At 38.2% G+C, this 19289-nt stretch overlaps 1 protein-coding gene across 4 annotated transcripts in view; it reads left to right on the forward strand.

Moving 5' to 3' along the window:
* The window catches only part of ATAD2 (ATPase family AAA domain containing 2), a 332232-nt gene that overhangs the window by 234796 nt on the left and 78147 nt on the right, over positions 1-19289 (forward strand). For all 4 annotated transcript variants that reach the window (XM_033933747.1, XM_033933750.1, XM_033933746.1 and 1 more), the window contains 6 exons: positions 4483-4668; positions 4781-4916; positions 5023-5219; positions 12230-12389; positions 15048-15170; positions 15638-15790. In XM_033933747.1, coding sequence (XP_033789638.1) covers positions 4483-4668; positions 4781-4916; positions 5023-5219; positions 12230-12389; positions 15048-15170; positions 15638-15790 — 955 coding nt within the window. The remainder of the gene's footprint in view (positions 1-4482; positions 4669-4780; positions 4917-5022; positions 5220-12229; positions 12390-15047; positions 15171-15637; positions 15791-19289) is intronic.

Here is a 19289-nt window from a genome sequence, read left to right on the forward strand (position 1 = left end):
TTCCAGTTATTGGTTATATGCTGAATGGCAACCCCTGTCATGACTAGTAAAAGCTTGTTATTTTCTGGTGAAATTTGAATTTTTTTTCTCATCATCATTTCAAATAACACTGTATCATATGATATTGCTACATGATTTTCCATCAATTTATTAATTTGTGGCCAAATTGCATTCCAAAAACTTTTAATTTAGGGACAATGATATAGTAAATGATCCAACGTTCCAGATTACAGTGCCAGAATTTATTGGACTTAGAACTATCTAATTTTTGCAAACGTGTAGGGGTCCAAAAAGCTCTATGTAATAAAAAGAACCAAGTTTGTCTCATAGATGCTGACACTGTACATCTCATTCTCCAAGACCAAATTAGTGGCCATTGAGATGCAATAATTTGATGCTTAATCTCAATGCTCCAAATGTCTCTTAGACCATTTTTTGGTTTTTTATTCAAATATCCAGATATTAATTTATACCACAATGCGGCTTGATGCCCTAGGAAGTCTGCTTGGAAGCATAAGAACTCTAAACTATATTGATTATTCAATGTTTTCCATTCAGGGAACCCAACCTGAAAGGCCTGCTTCAATTGCAACCATTTAAAACTTTGTTTTTTACTAAGACCAAATCTATGTTGCAATTGTGAAAATTCCAGCAGTTTACCTTCCGAAATAACATCATTCAGAGATCTAATGCCTGCAATAATCCATTCCTTCCAAAGGATTTGAGCTCCGACAATTTTAATCTTGGAGTTTATCCATAAAGACTGATTAGTTGACTTGTTTATTGGGACAGGTGTTAATTTACTAATAAACCTCAACGTTTTCCAAGTATCCATTAATATCTTATTTTGTCTGTATCTTCTAGGCATGTTGATACTTGGAAGATGAACTAAATTTAGGGGAAACATAAGGTGCCATTCCAAATATAACCAATCCGGTGCATTATCTATCAGTTCTGGGAGGATCCAATACATACCCTGACGTAAAATATAGGCTTTTTGGTACCTATAAAAATTTGGAAAATTTACCCCTCCCTCCTTAATTGATTTTTGCAACGATACCAAAGCTATTCTATGCGTTTTACCAAGCCAAAGAAATTTCGTTAAAATGCTATTAAGCTTTTTATAAAAGGACCCCTGAAAATAAATAGGTATCATACTCATTTGGTAGTAAACTACAGGCAAGATCATCATTTTAATAGTTTGAACTCTCCCCCACCAAGAAAGATGTAACGGATTACATTGCTCACATAACTCTGTAACTCTTTTCAATACAAATTTTTCATTTTCTTTTACTGTATCTTCAATTGTATTTTTAACTTGAATGCCAAGATATTTAAATCCTTCTTCTTTCCATATGAACGGAAAAGCGTCAAATAATCCTTTTACACAATGAACATTTAAAGGTATAAGTTCAGACTTACTCCAATTAATTTTATAACCTGAAAATTTGCCAAACATATCAATTTATTCCAATAGACAAGATAAGGTAGACTCTGGATTCCTCAAATAAAGTAAAATATCCGCATAAGCCGAAATTTTATATTCCATATCAGAATATGGAATACCCTGTATCCCCCTTGCTTGCTGTATTGCTAACAATAAGGGTTCTAATACAACATCAAATAACAAAGGAGATAAAGGACAACCTTTTCTAACTCCCCTCTGCAATTGAAAACCATCAGATATCATATTAATATTTAATCTTGCAATCGGGAAGCTATACAATGTTTTTACCATTTGTATAAATCCAGAATCTATACCAAACCATTCTAAAGCCTGATACATAAAATTCCATTCTACCCTATCAAACGCTTTTTCTGCATCCAAGGAAACTGTAAAAGCCGGTTCATCCATTATTTTTTATAAATTTAACATATGAAACAATAATCTAGAGTTATTAGAGGAATGTCTTTTAGCAACAAAACCCGTCTGATGCTTGTCTATAATATGTGGGAGAGCTTTGGCTAATCTCAAAGCCAAAATTTTCACCAAAAGTTTATTATCCACATTTATTAAAGATATAGGCCTGTAGTCTGAAACCAAAGTAGAATCTTTATTTGGCTTAGGCAAAACAATTACTATTGATTCAGCCATAGTACCTTTAATATCACCTTTTATAAGTTGTGTCTGATATAAATTTAGTAAATATGGGGAAAGGACATTTTGAAATGTTTTATAAAATTCTACTGTATAACCATCACCACCTGGAGCGGATCCAACTCTAAGAGATCTCAACGCTGTTTCTAATTCTTTTAATGATATAGGTTCATCTAAACTCCGTTTTATATGATCAGAAACCTTAGGTCCAATAATTAAATCTAAAAAATTTTTACCATCTTTTTGCCTCTCCAAATAAGGCTCGGAAGAATACAGGTCCTTATAAAATTTTAGAAATTGCTTTAAAATTATATCCGTTTGATTGGTTATTATACCATTATCATCTTTTATCCCATTAATGTTCTTCTTTTTTTTTTGCTTTAAGATAATTTGCCAATAATCTTCCCGCCTTGTTAGAATTTCCATAATACATTGTCTGTTTGGAAAACAAGTCTCTTCTTATCATTTTTGAAGCTAATTCGTTATATTTACCTTTTGCTTTCAAAAGAGCTTGTAATACATCATGTTCCCATTTGCTTACCAATTTAGTTTCTAGTATTTTAATTTCTTTTTCTAACTCTATATACTGTTTTTTAATCTGTTTCCTAACAAAAGCCGAATATGATATAATATGACCTCTCATAGTCGCTTTAAAAGCGTCCCATACATTTTCAATAAATGTATCTTCCACTAAATTAATTTGAAAGAAATCACTAATTTGTATTTTAAAATTTTCCAAAAATTTTTCATCCACAAGCAATGCATTATCAAATCTCCAAAGAGGTCTTCTATTTTCTAATTGATCTAATTGTAAATCTATCCATACTCCCGCATGATCCGAAATGATAATGGGATCAATGGAAGCCTTAATCACCTTATGTGATGAAATAAAAATATAATCTATTCTTGAAAATGATTTATGAACCTGTGAACAAAATGAAAATTCCTAATCATTAAAATGAAGAATACGCCATATATCCTTCAAATCACATGATTGAACCAAATTATCTAAACCTAAAGATTTTATACTTTTACCTGGTTTTTTATCCATTAATGGATCCATTACAGCATTAAAATCTCCAGCCACCACTAAATTAGAAGCAGCCAGTGGTAACAACATACTCTGCAATTTTTTAAAGAATTCTGATTGATTCGAATTAGGGGCATATATATTGAACAACGTCAGGGCATTATTTCCCATACTTATATCAACATGTAGCCAAGGCCATGTGCAATCTACAAAAGGAATCCACTCTGGATTTTTCCTTTTTGTCTCTGCTGTACTTCACTGTGCTACTTAGCTCCATAAGAGCATAAGAATTGCCGCTGCCGGGTCAGACCAGATCATGCCCAGCAGTCCACTCCCGCGGAGGCCCTTAGGTCAAAGACCAGTGCTCTAACTGAGTCTAGCCTTACATGCATAAGTTCTGGTTCAGCAGTTAATACCCAAGCACTGAGAGCCACTGAATAAACGTGAAGTAGAGGTGCCTGTAGCAACAGGCTCAGAAACAAACTGTTCTGCTCAAGAAGTAAAATTGAACAGTAATGTTAAATTTAATTTAATTCTTATATACCGCTAATAACCGTGAGGTTTCTAAGCGGTTTACAAAAATGATGCATTAAAGGATACAATAAATAAAAATAAATCCAAGATAGGTACTTGGAAATTCCCTAACTGTCCCAAAGGCTCATAATCTAACTAAAGTACCTGAAGAAACAATTTATGAAAAGTAAAGATAAAAATATAAAGACAGAGGTAGAGATAGAGATAGAAATGAATATTCCAACAAGATGGTGGCCAGTTAGGTCATCTTCTGTGCTGTCTCCCTTGTTAATGCTTCTTCTCTAGGGTTGACCATCTGCTTTGATACAAAATGAGGATTTGCAGAAAAGCCCAGAGTGAAGGGAGGCTTCAAAGGAGCTCAGAAACTACTCCCATATGAAACAGAAACATATATACAGTATCCTTCCCAGCCTCCAACTTAATATACTGAATGTTGTATAGGAAGTAATCTAAAGAAATACTTTTTTTTTACAGAAAGGTGTGGTAGATGCATGGAATAGTCTCTCGGAAGAGGTGGTGGAGACAGACTGTCTGAATTCAAGAGGGCCTGGGATAGGCACATGGGATATCTCAGAGAAAGACATAATGGCTACTGTGGATGAGCAGACTAGATGGGCCATTTGGCCTTTATCTGCCATCATATTTCTGTTTTATGTTTAATTCTGATCACTACTGCTTATTTTTTAGAGGGGAGTTCCCATGTGTTCTGTATTTGTGTATTTGCTTAGAGCTTAAGGTTTAGCAGAATATAAATGCTTAAATTAAATACAAGCATAATTTGTTGGATTTTTTCTGAAAATAAATGGTACTTTATTTTCAGCTCTTCAATGAAGCAAAGAGAACAGCACCAAGTATACTTTACCTTCCTCATATCCACTTATGGTGGGAGACGGTTGGATGCACGCTGAAGGCCACATTTATCACTCTGATAAAGAATATTCCTTCTTTCACACCAATATTGCTGCTTGCAACCTGTGATGTATGCCATGAAGATCTACCAGAAGAAGTATGTCTCTTCCCTTTACAGTAGTTTCCAACATAGTGACTATTTTACTTTATATTCAGAAGGGAACAATGACTCATCACTTTAATACAAAAAAAATGTTTACTTTTTACAGGTACAAGAACTTTTTGTATCAGATTATGAAGAAGTTTTTCATGTCCATCCACCTAGCAGTGAGGAAAGAAGAATGTTTTTTGAGGATTTGATTCTTAATCAAGCTTCTAAACCACCTTCATCAAAGAAGAAAGCAAGTTAGTGTTAGCAAAGATTTTTCATTACTCTTATTTGTACTCTTGCTAGTAATGGTACCTCTTCCTTTGTTTGTAGGTTTATTCATAAATGCATGAATTTGTTTAGTTTTGCAAGCACTAGAAGTTTTACCTGTAGCACCTCCACCTGAGCCACGACAGCTGACAGCAGAAGAACTGAAACGATTGGAGGAACAAGAAGAAGACACACTTCGAGAGTTGAGGCTCTTCCTGAGAGATGTTACGCATAGACTTGCCATTGATAAACGCTTCAGAGCATTTACAAAACCTGTGGATCCAGAAGAGGTAAATCAGTTTGGGGGTTTTTCTGGATTTAGTAAATTTTATCATTTAGGCTAGTGGTCTACATCCTTTTTCATGTAAAAGACCACAGTGTAATTACAAGAAAGTTCTGAGGGTCACCAAAAGATTACAAACGCTACTAATTTTGTAAACTAGGTAGTACATGCTTATCCTAGGACAAGCAGGCAGCATATTTTCACATGTGGAATGACGTCATCCATGGAACTTGGCACAGAACATCTAAAGTGAACTGTCATGTTTAGTATTTTAAAGACTATCTATACTGCACATGTGTGGGTGCCTTCCTGCCTGCTGCTAGCGGTTCATAGACAACCCCGCGAAAGACAAAGGCGCGCGCCGACAACTGAGCGCAAGACGGAGGCGCGCGCCGAAGAAAATTACAGTTTTTAGGGGCTCCGACGGGGGGTTTTGGTGGGGTGCCCCCCCAGTTTACTTAATAGAGATCGCGCCGGCGTTGGGGGGTTGTAACCCTCCACATTTTACTGTAAACTTAACTTTTCCCCTAAAAACAGGGAGAAAGTGAAGTTTTCAGTAAAATGTGGGGGGTTACAACCCCCCCACAACACGGCGCGATCTCTATTAAGTAAAGTGGGGGGTTCCCCCCCACACACCCCCGTCGGAGCTGTGAAAACAGTAATTTTCTGCGGCGCGCACCTCCACACTGCGCTCAATTGTCTGCGCGCGCCTTTGTCCCGGCACGCTTTTGACCTGACACCGCTGCCAGCTCACGGGACCATCAGTTCTTTGTTTTCCGTAGAGCAGAGAAGCCGTTTGGTTTTCTCTTCACACGCGTTTCGGCATTTTATCGTATACATTTTTAACATATGTATTTTATATGCATTTATTTTCTGTGTGTATTAGTTGTGTTCTCATATTAAATTTACTTTCTTTTTTTTTTTTTTATTTGCCAGTATTACTGAAAGGAGTGTTTTCAGACATTGGCTTATTTGCTGCCTTCTTTCTGAGGAGTCTTGTGTTGGCAGTTTTTTTCTCAGGGTTGTTAGCCTTCTGAAAAGTTTAATGCTTTTGAAGCAAGGTTGAGGATGGCCAACTCTGATGCTGAGGCTCCTCTGCGCAGCCCTACTCCAGGGCCATCAACTTCAATGTCCAGCTCTACCTCGGCTACTTTGGTTTGCTGCCATTGGGGAAACCACATAAGGCTAAGAAACTTCCCTTTCAATGCTGCTGCAATGCAAGCAGTACAAAGAAGCAACATGAATGCCTTTGCACATCATGTGCCAAATACCACAAAGGCGCCAGTTCCAGTATCTGTGCAGCAACAAGCGCAAGTTATTATTATTATTATTTTGTGCTGCCTACTGCACAAGTACTATCATTAAAGCAGCAAACACATTCTGTGCTGCCAACCACACATGTGCTCAACTTCTAGCAACAGGTGCCATATGTACAGATTATTGTACAGGCCCCTGCTATCCAAGATCTGAATATTCTACTGTGGAATAGGCTAGCTGGGCTACTGCAGTCACATGCTGTGCTAAATCCTGTCATTGTGCCCCCTAGCCTTGTCTAGAACTCGATTTACAAGGAGTTGCCCAAACACTGCCTGAAGGTTCCTCTACACAACCTTATGAAAGAGACCTTGGCTCAAAAACTGGGAATTCCCCCCCCCTTTGTATACCAGTGGCTCCAAAGAGGTTGGATTCCCTTTACAAATGGCAGTCTGTCCCTGGGTTCAAAACCCACAGCTGCCACACAAGGTAGTAGTGGAATCCTTCTTAAAGCACACAGCTCTAGAGCCTATGCTAGTGCACCACCTGGCAGAGAGGGTAGTACACTAGATAAGTTTGGTCACAAGCTGTTCCATGCTTATGGGCAAAATCCTGAATTACACTTTATATGTCCTTCTACGTGAAATCTCTTGCCCAGATGTCCCATTATGACAACCACTTATCGGCATCTCAGACATGACCTCCTGGAAACCAGGAAATATATAGCTCGTTCTACTTATGATGCCAATAAGAACATAAGAAGTTGGCACCACTGGGTCAGACCAGAGGTCCATTGCGCGCAGCGGTCCGCTCCCGTGGCGGCCCATCAGGTCTGTGACCTGTGAAGTGGTTCCTGACCATTTCTGTAACCTACCTCTACATCTATCTGTAACCCTCGTTCTGCTTATGATGCCTTTGACGTAGCTTCTTGCACCTCAGCAGTATCCATTGCTACTCACTCAGAATCTCAGATCTAGATGCCAGTGTTCAAGATAGTCTTTCCAACATACCCTGCACGGGTGATGACTTGTTTGACCGTATAGAAGAGGCCACTCAAATGATAGACATACTGATTGTATGACCATTCTTTCCTCCTTGAAAGCAGGCTAAGCAATTTTCAAACTCCTACAGGCGTTCTTCATTTGCTTACAGAAATAAATACATACAGTCAGCCTCCTATGTCTATGCGAACATCTGCCCAAAGACACCGAAGGCAACTTGGGCAAAATAAAACTTCTGCGCCTTCTGCGCCTACTCAACCTAAAGATCAGCAGTTGTTTTGATTACCTAAAGAGCTTAGCCGGTGTTTCTCAGCCCATGCCTCTGACTCTCCCAATAAGGGCTCATCCATTACCAACAGTGCTGGACCCTATTAACATCAGATGGTGTATATCCCATAGTGCTGACATACATACATAGTAGATGGCAGCAGATAAAGACCCGAATGGTCCATCCAGTCTGCACAACCTCATTCAATTTAAATTTTTTTAAGTTTTTTCTTCTTAGCTATTTCTGGGCAAGAATCCAAAGCTTTACCCTGTACTGTGCTTGGGTTCCAACTGCCGCAATTTCTGTTAAGACTTACTCCAGCCCATCTACACCCTTCCAGCCATTAAAGCCCTCCCCAGCCCATCCTCCACCAAACGGCCATATACAGACACAGACCGTGCAAGTTTGCCCAGTACTGGCCTAGTTAAATATTTAATCTTATTTTCTGATTCAGATCCTTTGTGTTCATCACACGCTTCTTTGAACTCAGTCACAGTTTTACTCTCCACCACCTCTCTCGGGAGCGCATTCCAGGCATCCACCACCCTCTTCGTAAAGTAGTGCTGATAGAATTGAAAAATGAACTTTCACACCTATTGTTACTAATTTGTAATTTTTGGGGGTTTAATCCAGCATAGTACCAGAAGACTGGAGAGTGGCCAATATGACACTGATTTTTAAAAAGGGTTCCAGAAGTGACCTGGGAAATTATAGTCCATTGAGTCTGATGTCAGTGGTAGAGACTATTAATAAAGGACAAAATGACAGGACATATACGTAAGCATGGATTAATGAGAGAAAGCCAACATGGGTTTAGTCAAGGGAAATCTTGCCTCACCAATCTACTGCATTTCTTTGAAAGAGTGAATGAATATGTGGATAAAGATCTACTAGTTGATATTGTGTATTTGGATTTTCAAAAGGTATTTGACTGAGGAAATTAGAAAGTCATGGGAAAGGAGGTAATGTCCTTATGGATTAAGAACTGGTTAGAAGAGAGAAAATAGAGAAGGATAAATAGGGAGGTTCCCCAGGGGTCTCCGCTGGGACCGCTGCTTTTTAACATATTTATCAATGATCTAGAGATGAGAATAACTAGTGGATAATTAAATTTGCCGATGACACAAAGATGTTCAAAGTTGTTTAATCATTAATAGGATTGTGAAAAATTGCAAGAGAACCATGTGAGATTGGGAAACTAGGTATCAAAATGGCAGATGATGGTTAATGTGAGCAAGTGCTTGTGGGAAAAGGAACCCAAACTATAGCTACATGATGCAGGGCTCCATGTTAGGAGTCACTGCTCAGGAAAAGGTTCTAGGTGTCATTGTTGATACGTTGAAAACCTTAGCTCAGTGTGCGGCAGCAGCTAAGAAAGCAAATAAAATGTTAGAAATTATCAGAATAGGAATGGAAAACAAAGATGAAAATATTATAATGCCCTTGTATCACTCTGTGGTATGGCCGCATCTGAAATATGTGCAGCTCTGGTCACTGTATCTCAGAAAAGATGTAGCGGAATTAGAAATGGTACAGAGAAAGATGTCAAATGATAAAAGGGATGAGAAATTCCCTATGAAGAAAGGCTAAAGTGGCAAGGGCTCTTCAGCTTGGAGAAGAGATGGCATAGAGGTCTATAAAATTCTGAGTAGAGTGGAAGGGTAGATGTGGGTTGCTTGATTACTCTTTCCAAAAATACTAGGACTAGAGGGCATGAGATAAAACTACTAAATAGTGGATTTAAAACAAACCAGAGAAAATATTTCTTCATGCAACATGCAATTAAACCCTGGAATTTATTTCCAGAAAATATGGTGAAATCAGTTAGCTTAACAGGGTTTTAAAAGGGTTTGGGTAATTTCCTAAAAGAGAAGTCCATAGGTCATTATTGAGATGGCTTGGGGAAATCCTCTGTTATTCCTAAGATAAACAGTATAAAATCTGTTTTACTATTTGGGATCTTGCAGGCTCTTGGGACCTGGGTTAGCCACTGTTGGAAATAGGATACTGGGCTTGATGGACCTTCGATCTGTCCCAATGTGGCAATTCTTATGACTTACTGGCCTGTAGTTCCCTACCTCTTCCTTTCTTCCATTTTGGTAGAGAGGGACCACATCAGCCCTTCTCCAATCCTACAGTACCACTCCTGACTCTGGAGAAGCATTGAAACAGTGATGTAGCTGTGGGTATGGGTAGGCTGAGACCTACCCACTAGCACTTCTAGTGGGGATCTTCAAGCCCTACCAACTAACACCCCCCCCCCCCCCCCACGGATGGTCTCAGGACTCAAGGATCTCCCGTACGAGGAACGGCTGGATAAATTACGCCTATACTCACTCGAGGAACGCAGAGAGAGGGGAGACATGATCGAGACGTTCAAATACCTCACGGGCCGTATCGAGGTAGAAGAGGATATCTTCTTTTTCAAAGGTCCGACAGCGACAAGAGGACATCCATGGAGAATCAGGGGCGGTAAATTGCATGGCGACACCAGGAAATACTTTTTCACCAAAAGAGTGGTTGATCCCTGGAATAAACTTCCACTTCAGGTGATCGAAGCAAGCAGCATGCCTGATTTTAAGAAGAAATGGGATCGTTACGTGGGATCTCTACACAGAGTTAAATAGGGGAGGGTCATTAAGGTGGGCAGACTAGATGGGCCGCGGCCCTTATCTGCCGTCTTTTTCTATGTTCTATGTTCTAAAAACAACTCTCCTGCCGTGTACCGTCAAAAATTACAAAGACTAAGGGACACTCAACAAAGTTTTAGGAAAATACTTTTAAAACCAATAGGAGGAAATATTTTTTCCACTCAGAGAATAGTTAAGCTCTGGAATGCATTGCCAGAGGATTACCGCAAGGTAATGGCGGAATAGAAATCCGTAATGTAATGTAATATGGTAATGGCTATTAACGTAAATGGGTTTAAAAAAGGTTTGGACAAGCTCCTGGAAAAAAATGTCTATAGTCTATTATTGAGATAGATATGAATGAAGCCAATGCTGCCCTAGGATTGGTAGCATGGAATGTTGATACTATTTGGGTTTTGGCCAGAGACTTTTGACCTGGATTGGCCACTGTAGAAACAGGATACTGGGCTTGATGGACCTTCAATCTGTCTCAGAATGGCAATTCTTATGAGCAATGGCAACTTCAGTAGCCCATCTATGTTCCACTTCCATTGAGGTCACCTTGTCCTCAATTCATACATTCACATCCTAAACTAAACTAAACTAAACCTTAAGTTTGTATACCGCATCATCTCCACAGAAGTAGAGCTCGGCACGGTTTACAAGAATTGATATAGAAAGGAACTCAAAAGAAAAGAAGAACTTAGTACAGAGAAGTTTAGAGAGACTTAGTATATCAAAGAGGGAGAGGTCGTTACATTTTAGAGAAAAGCCATGTTTTTAAATGTTTTCGGAAGAGTTGGAGGGAGGTCAGACTCCGAAGCGGGATAGTAAAGCTGTTCCAGAGTTCGATGATTTTGAAGAAGAGGGATGTCCCTAATTTTTCTGCATGGGATATGCCTTTTAAAGAGGAGAAGTATAGTTTGAATTTTTTAGTAGATCTGGTGGTGTTGGGATTCCATGTGGGCTAATCAGTTCGACTAAGCAGTTGTACAAAATTTTCTTCACTTAGATTCCAACTTCCCTCCAACCCTTTTGTTTTTGTTATGCTCATGATAGTTGTCAACCCTCTTCTCAGAGGCATTATCCTGGCAGCTTGGGAGTTCCACTTGTCAGAATATAATCTCTGCTTGTTGTCAGAGAAAACATTTACCTGTAGTAGGTGTTCTCTGAAAACAGCAGGCATATATTCTCACAACCCTCCCATCTCTCCTAGTTGACTTCTTCACTTTGTCACTGAACTAATGGCCACACAAGCCAACATCGGGCAAAAGGCACCAATACACATGGTATGGGTGGTCTTAAAGTTTTAAATTGGCAATATACTTTTCAACTGTCCGTGCCGGGTTCCATGGATGACATCGCCTACATGTGAGAACATAATGCCTGCTGTCCTTGGAGAATACCTGCTACAAGTGAGAACTATGTTGTGTGATCTATCCAGTCTGCCCATCAATTATGTTGATTTTTGAGACAATGTTAAACTACCTGTCCCGTAATTAATTTTACTTGCTAAGATCTACAATAAAATGTTTTCCCCTCTCCCCTGAGATAACCAAGACCTATGCTCAGACTATATGAATATGATAAAAATCATGTTTTCTTACTCTTGATCCATGTTGTCGTGCATGGGGTACACGCCGTAAAAGTCTGCCCGGCATTGACCACACTGTCCCACCACTGGAATTGCCATCCAAGCTAACTCCAGCCTATCCCAATGCATCTTGCTTATGATGAAATCATAATAGAGTGCAACTATTTTTCAGCACTTTACCTAAATGGTGTATGTTTTTACAAGTTTAAGGTATTGACAGTTTTTAGTTTATGAAGTTCTATTATGAAGCTTTTGTCATTTAACTTCCAGGTTCCTGATTACGTCACAGTTATTGCACAACCAATGGACCTCTCAACCATTATCAGTAAAATTGATCTGCACAAATATCAGACGGTAAAGGATTACTTGAAAGATATTGATCTAATTTGCAGTAATGCTTTAGAATACAACCCAGACAGAGATCCTGCAGGTGAGATGCTCTAAGATGCTATTTATTTATATACTTAAAACCTTGTATCCCACCTAAGACTAAGCATGATATATTTGAATTTTTTTCTTTTTTTTTGTTTGTTTTGAATTCTTTATTCATTTTTGCATATTACAACAAGTGTATTAGATAAAGTCATATGAACTTATAAATACACACTTGATTAACTTTCATGTAACACGTTAAATACAACATTTCATTACATATTTATATTCTATAATATCTTGAATATTATGTAATATACCTTATATCTAAACAATTATTATTAAAGTAGAAAACCCTCCCCTCCCCTCCCCTCCATCCTAATACAGCAAAACTATTGATATATTCATATTAGAGAATGACACGGTGGCGGTTACCCGTGGCTAGCCGCGTTTAGCCGCGGGTAACCCGCCAAAACGGGGAATGAAAAATAACAGTCGCTGCGGGGACAGGGACAAGGCCATTCACCGCCCGTGGAGCAGTGAATGGTCTTGTCTCTGCAGTGAGGCATTAAGGATCGTGCGGTCCCCGCAGCCACCGCCCGCCCGTAGCGTTTAGCCAGCTCCCTCCCTCCACCTCACCTTAAATTCTGAGTTTGCCGGCTTCCTTTTTCCTGAGCCGCACGCGTTCAAAAAGCCGTGTACGCCCGGCTGCGCAAGTCCATCAAGCTTCTCCTCTGACGCAACCGGAAACAGGAAGTTGCAGGAGAGGAGAATCTTGATGGACTCGCGCAGCCACGCGTGAGCGTCTCTTTAAACACGTGCGGCTCAGGGAAAAAGGAAGCCGGCAAACTCAGAATGTAAGGTGAGTTGTAGGGAGGGAGCTGGCTAAACGCTGCGATCAGGTAGGTGGGGGCTGCTAGACTCTGCGATCGCGTTTGTTCCCGGCTCATACTAGGAAGGAGGGAGTGAAAGGAAAAAGAATTCTGGGCCAAGGGGATGAAGAGGGAAAGAAAGAAACCCACAGCAGGAAAGAAAGGGGAAGACAGGCAGGTGAGCCAGATGCTGGAAGCAGGGGGGGAGTGAGAAAGAAGGAAAGAAGCTAGATGGGGTTGAAAAGAAGACACGCTGGTATGGAAGAGGAAGATAGGGGAAATCTGGACAGAGGAAGGTAACAGAAAGAGGGGAAATTATGTGCATGGGGCATAGGGACAGAGACATAAAGGGGGACATACCATGGGGATGGTATAAGGACACAGGGGGGGGCAATGGCAGATACATAGGAGAGATATTAGAAATGGGGAAAATTTATCAATTGTATTTTAATATGTTGTACACTTAATGTAAAATTTGAAAATAAAAAATAATGGGAAAAAAAAAAAGAAATGGGGAAAATAGGAACACAGAAGCGAGATGGTTTGTGGGAATGGGACAGGGACAGAGCTCGCAGGCTCCAGCGGCTTGCCAAATTACATTGTAACATGCCACGAAAATAAGAGAGAGGGAGGTAGATAGATAGGCCATGCGAGAGGAGCTGAAGGGTGGTAGAAAGATGGTAAAGGAGGGAGGGAAGGGTGGTGGTAGAAAGGAATAGAACAGACATTGAAAGAGAGTAGAGAGGAACAGACCCTGAAGGGAAATGTGGAAGACAGAGTGGGAAGAAGACAGATGCCAGACTATGGGGGAGCGGAGGGAAGAAGATGGGTGCTAGACCAATTGGGGGAGGGTGAAGGGACGGCACAGTAACAGCAAATGGAAGACGCAGAGAGAAGACACACAGTGGATTGAAGGAATTGAATGAGAAGATGTGGAAAGCAGAAACCAGACAACAAAGGTAGAAAAAAAATTATATTTATTTATTTATTTTTTGCTTTAGGATAAAGTAGTATATTAGTTGTGTTGATAAAAATTTATAAACAAAGCCCTGCCAGCTAAACATCTCTTTATCTAGTTCAGCAGCAGGAACTTTGATTTATAAGAAAGGAATAAGCTAAATATTACAGTACTAAGGCTTATATGGATGCTGCGGGGACGGTGACGGGGCGGTGAATGGGATGGCAGTGGCGGTGACGGGGCGGTGAAAGGGGTGACGGTGACGGGGCGGTGAAGGAAATGGCGGTGATGGGGCAGGGAAGAGGATGGTGGGCCGGGGACAGATTTTTTCCCCGTGTCATTCTCTAATTCATATACATTATGAGATGAATAAAATAATACCCACCCACTTCCCCTCCTATCAAATATCTTACTTTGGGAAAATGTTATCATTCATTACAAAAGTCTGTTAATGGTCCCCAGATCTTTTTTTGTTTGGATTTGGCTAATGCCTTTTTTAGTTGTAGCTCAAGTCAGGTACAGTAAATATTTGTAGCATAAAACTACATAAATACTTGATATAAGTTTGTTAAGTTCAATATTTTTTTCAGTTTGTCCCTTTTCGGTTATTTGGAGCTTGAAGGTGAACATCATCTTTAGCTGATATTTCTGGTAGTTTGGCAGTAAATATATTTGATAAATTGGTCTACATAATAAAATCTAGTTGAAGAAAGGCAAAATAGGTGTACTTTGTAATATCTGAAATTATACTGAATGAAATGTAAGCATATGGACTTATTTGATGAAATGTAATACATATTGTCAGTGCCCATGTACTTTATACTGTAAAGTAAGAATGCTGTTTTAGGAAAATTCTATCAACAAGTAATTTTCTCTCTATTCTCAGATCGTTTGATCAGGCACAGAGCATGTACTCTTAGAGATGCTGCATATGCAAATATTAAGACAGAATTAGATGAAGACTTTGAAAAGCTCTGTGAAGAAATTCAGGCATCTCGAAAGAAAAGGGGTATGTACTGATGCTACTGTATCTGAAAGAGAAACCAAATGTTTTGCCTGAAAGAATGAATGGTTTTGTGATTAGAATAATGGATTGGGGTCACAGAAACCTGGGCTTAGATCTTCTGTCTGTCATGGATTCTTGTGATGATCAGCAAGCCGTCATTTCCAAATGCCTCAGCTACCTATTTATCCTTGTCCCTTCACCCCCCTTACTAAACTGTGGTAGAGGTTTGTACCACAGCCCTTACTAAACTGTGGTAAAGGTTTGTGGTAGAGGTTTGTACCACAACCCAGAGTGATAAATGCTCCGAAGCACTCGGTCTGCGGTAGAAACCTCTACCGCGGCTTAGTAAGAGGGCCTATATTGTAAACTGTCTAGTATGGACTCACTCTGTATTTTTTTGTTGTTGTTGTTGCAAAGCGTTCTGTTTTAGACCATTTTATAAATACCACACAAATCTCTTCATTTTTAAGGCTGTTTCTCTTCAAAGTATGTACCATCATATTACCATGTATTGCCGAAGCATAGTACATCTGAGTATAAGAAAGGGGAAACTGAACACAGTGAGAAGCTTAAGATACCAGCTTTGCCTGTGGCTGCTAGTACTCCTTCCCATCTTTGCACAGGTAAGTTGCAAAATATTCCAGCATAATTTTTTTTTCTCTCCCTCAGTACTAAGAAGAAACTGAACAGGCTGTTTTTCTTATAGCTTACACGTGTATGTCTTTAAGCCCTTCTTTATTCTTTCTAACCCAACAGTAATTAGAAACAATTATACAAAGGTCTCAAATATCCATCCATCTGTCTGGAGGCAGTATAATACTCAATAAGAGTTTGCTAAGCACCTGCTAGCGCCAAACTGTGTCAGCCTACCATGAGGCTAACTTCAAACAAAAAATTTTTTAAAAATGGAAACCTCAAAGCCCCAGGATTCACTAGTGTACTTCCAAATTCTTAACTGAGGCACCAATGTTTTCATCAGGTTCCAATATAATACCCCCCAAAAAAATTTAACAGAATGGAATAAAACTTAGCATGTGAGAAAAATCAGTAAAGTCAATACATTTAGTATAAAAATGGTCCAAATCCAGAGATATAAGCACCCCCCTTACAAAAAAAAATGACCCAGTACATTTCTGGAGAAGGAGTTCCAGTTTCTTTAGCATTGAAGTCTAAACCGATGCTTCCTGTGCTTAGCTGTGCTTTATGCTGATACTATAGCAATTCTAAAATAGCCACTTTAAATTTCCAGCCTAGGAACAGTAATAGACTTTCTATGCTAAGAACTATCCTTTAAAACTCCCCATTTAAATGAGAAGAGTACTTAAAATAAAGTCCTTGAGCTTACCTAATTTTAAATTTACCTTTCTCCAATTGAAGATCTGTCTCTGAAAGTCCTCTCACAACACCTCTTCTGGAAGTTAACAATTTTCTTCCAGAATTCAATTCAGCTGGTAGTCTGGCTCCACATTGCATTCTTTTTTTTTTTTAAGTTTTTTTTATTGATTTTTTTCACATATCAACAAGTGTTATAAATTTTCCATACATTTATGTTTACAATACACTTGATATCTCTATAATGTATTTTATATAAACCATATTTTATATTATTTTTCTTATGAATTTATATAACATATATATTGTAATGATTTTATCAATTATTATTTAATTATGAACCCTTTTCTCTCCCTTTATCACATTAATTTCTCATAGGACTATCATTCATTCATTATGATATATTTTTTATAATGTATAATAAAGAGAATAAATTCTTTACCCCTTCCCTCCCTCCCTTCTTTAACCATTATCTTATTATGGGAAAAAATTAAAATCAGTCATTGCAAAAATCTGTTAATGGTCCCCAAATTTTCTTGAACTTATCCATATATCCTTTTTGTGTTGCAAATGTACGCTCCATCTTTTATATATATGGCAAACTGAGTTCCACCAAAAATTATAGTTTAATCTGTCATAATTTTTCCAATTATGTGTAATTTGCTGTACTGCTACTCCAGTCAATATAAATAAAAGTTTATTGTTATTTGATGAAATTTGACTTCGAGCTCTCATTGCAGTACCAAACAGAATCGTATCATATGTCAAGGCTACCGGATTTTCTAACATCCTATTAATTTGAGGCCAAATTGATTTCCAAAATATTAATATGAATGGACAATAGAATAAAAGATGATCTAATGTCCCTGCTTCAAGATGACAATGCCAGCATCTATTAGACTTAGAGCTATCTATTCTATGTAAACGTGTGGGGGTCCATAAAGCTCTATGTAAAATAAAAAACCAAGTTTGTCTCATAGAAGCTGACAATGTGCATTTTAACCTCCAAGACCAAAGTCGTGGCCATTGAGATGCATTAATCTGATGCTTAATCTCAATGCTCCAAATATCTCTAAGACCATTTTTTTTCTTTTTATGTACGAATCCAGATATTAATTTATACCACATTGCGGCCTGGTGACCCATGGAGTCTATCTGAAAACATAAGAATTCCATACTATGATAGTTATTAAGATTTTTCCATTCAGGGAACCCTACCTGAATGGCCTGCTTCAATTGCATCCATCTGAAATATTGTGATTTATTCAAACCGAATTTATTTTGCAGTTGTGAAAACTCAAGCAGTTTACCTTTATTCATTACATCCTCTAAAATACGAATTCCAGCAATCATCCAATGTTTCCAGATAATTTTAAAACCGCCAACTTTGATTTTTGGATTGAGCCATATTGTTTGAGTCGTTGATTTAGTTATTGGAATAGGAGTTAGATTACTTATATATCTTATAGTTTTCCAAGTATCAACAAATATTTTTTGATCCTTATATAACCTTGGCATTTGAATACTGATTACATGAAACATTAATCTCCATTCTAACCAGAACCAATCTGGTATATGTTCAATGGGCTCTGGGAGGATTCAATACATACCCTGACGCATAATATAGGCTTGAAGGTACCTATAAAAATTTGGAAAATTTACCCCTCCCTCCGCAATTGGTCTTTGTAAAGATACTAGAGCAATTCTGGGGTTTTTTCCAAGCCAAATAAATTTTGTTAACATCTTATCCAATTTTTTGTAAAAAGACCCCTGAAAAATAATTGGTATCATACCCATTTGGTAACAAACTACTGGTAATATCATCATTTTTACAATTTGCACTCTTCCCCACCAAGATATGCATAAAGGATTCCATTGTTCACACATTTCTGACACTTTTTGTAATAAATTTTTTTCATTAATTTTCATAGTCTCATCCACAGTTTTTGTAATCTAAATTCCTAAGTATTTTAATCCTTCTTCTTTCCAAATAAAAGAAAATGAGTTAAATAAACTTTTTGTACAATGTACATTGAGTGGAAGCACTTCTGATTTATTCCAGTTTATTTTATAACCTGAAAATTTTCCAAATTTTTCAATTAATTCAAGCAAATTTGGAATAGTTGTTTCCGGATTTCTCAAATAAAGTAAAATATCATCCTCATATGCTGATAATTTATATTCTCTATCTGAATGCGGAATACCCTGTATCTCCCTTACCTGTTCTATAGCTAATAATAAGGGTTCTAAAACGATATCAAAAAGCAAAGGAGATAGTGGGCATCCTTGTCTAACCCCCCTTTGTAGAATAAATCTTTCTGAAAAATTGTTATTGATATATAATCTAGCAGCAGGGGAGCTATACAATGCTTTTATTATTTGTATAAATCCGGATCCTATTCCAAACCATTCCATTGCCTGAAACATGAAGATCCATTCCACTCTATCAAAAGCTTTTTCAGCATCTAATGAAATAGAGAATGCTGGGTCATTAATGGATTTTGTCAAATATAACATGTGATGTGCCAGTCTAGTATTATGAGATGAGTGTCTTTGAGCAACGAAACCTGTCTGATGCATATCTATAATGAAAGGGAGAGCTTTAGCCAATCTTAATGCTAATGCCTTAGTTAAAATTTTTCCATCCACATTTATTAAAGAAATTGGTCTATAATTTGAAACCAAAGTGGGATCTTTATTTGGCTTAGGTAAAACTATAGTTATTGATTCAGCCATAGTACCTGTAATACAACCTTTATTTAGTTGTGTCTGATATAGTTTTAATAAATA

The sequence above is a fragment of the Geotrypetes seraphini genome, chromosome 2 (genome assembly GCF_902459505.1).
Source record: "Geotrypetes seraphini chromosome 2, aGeoSer1.1, whole genome shotgun sequence".
NCBI classification, from domain to species: Eukaryota; Metazoa; Chordata; class Amphibia; order Gymnophiona; family Dermophiidae; genus Geotrypetes; species Geotrypetes seraphini.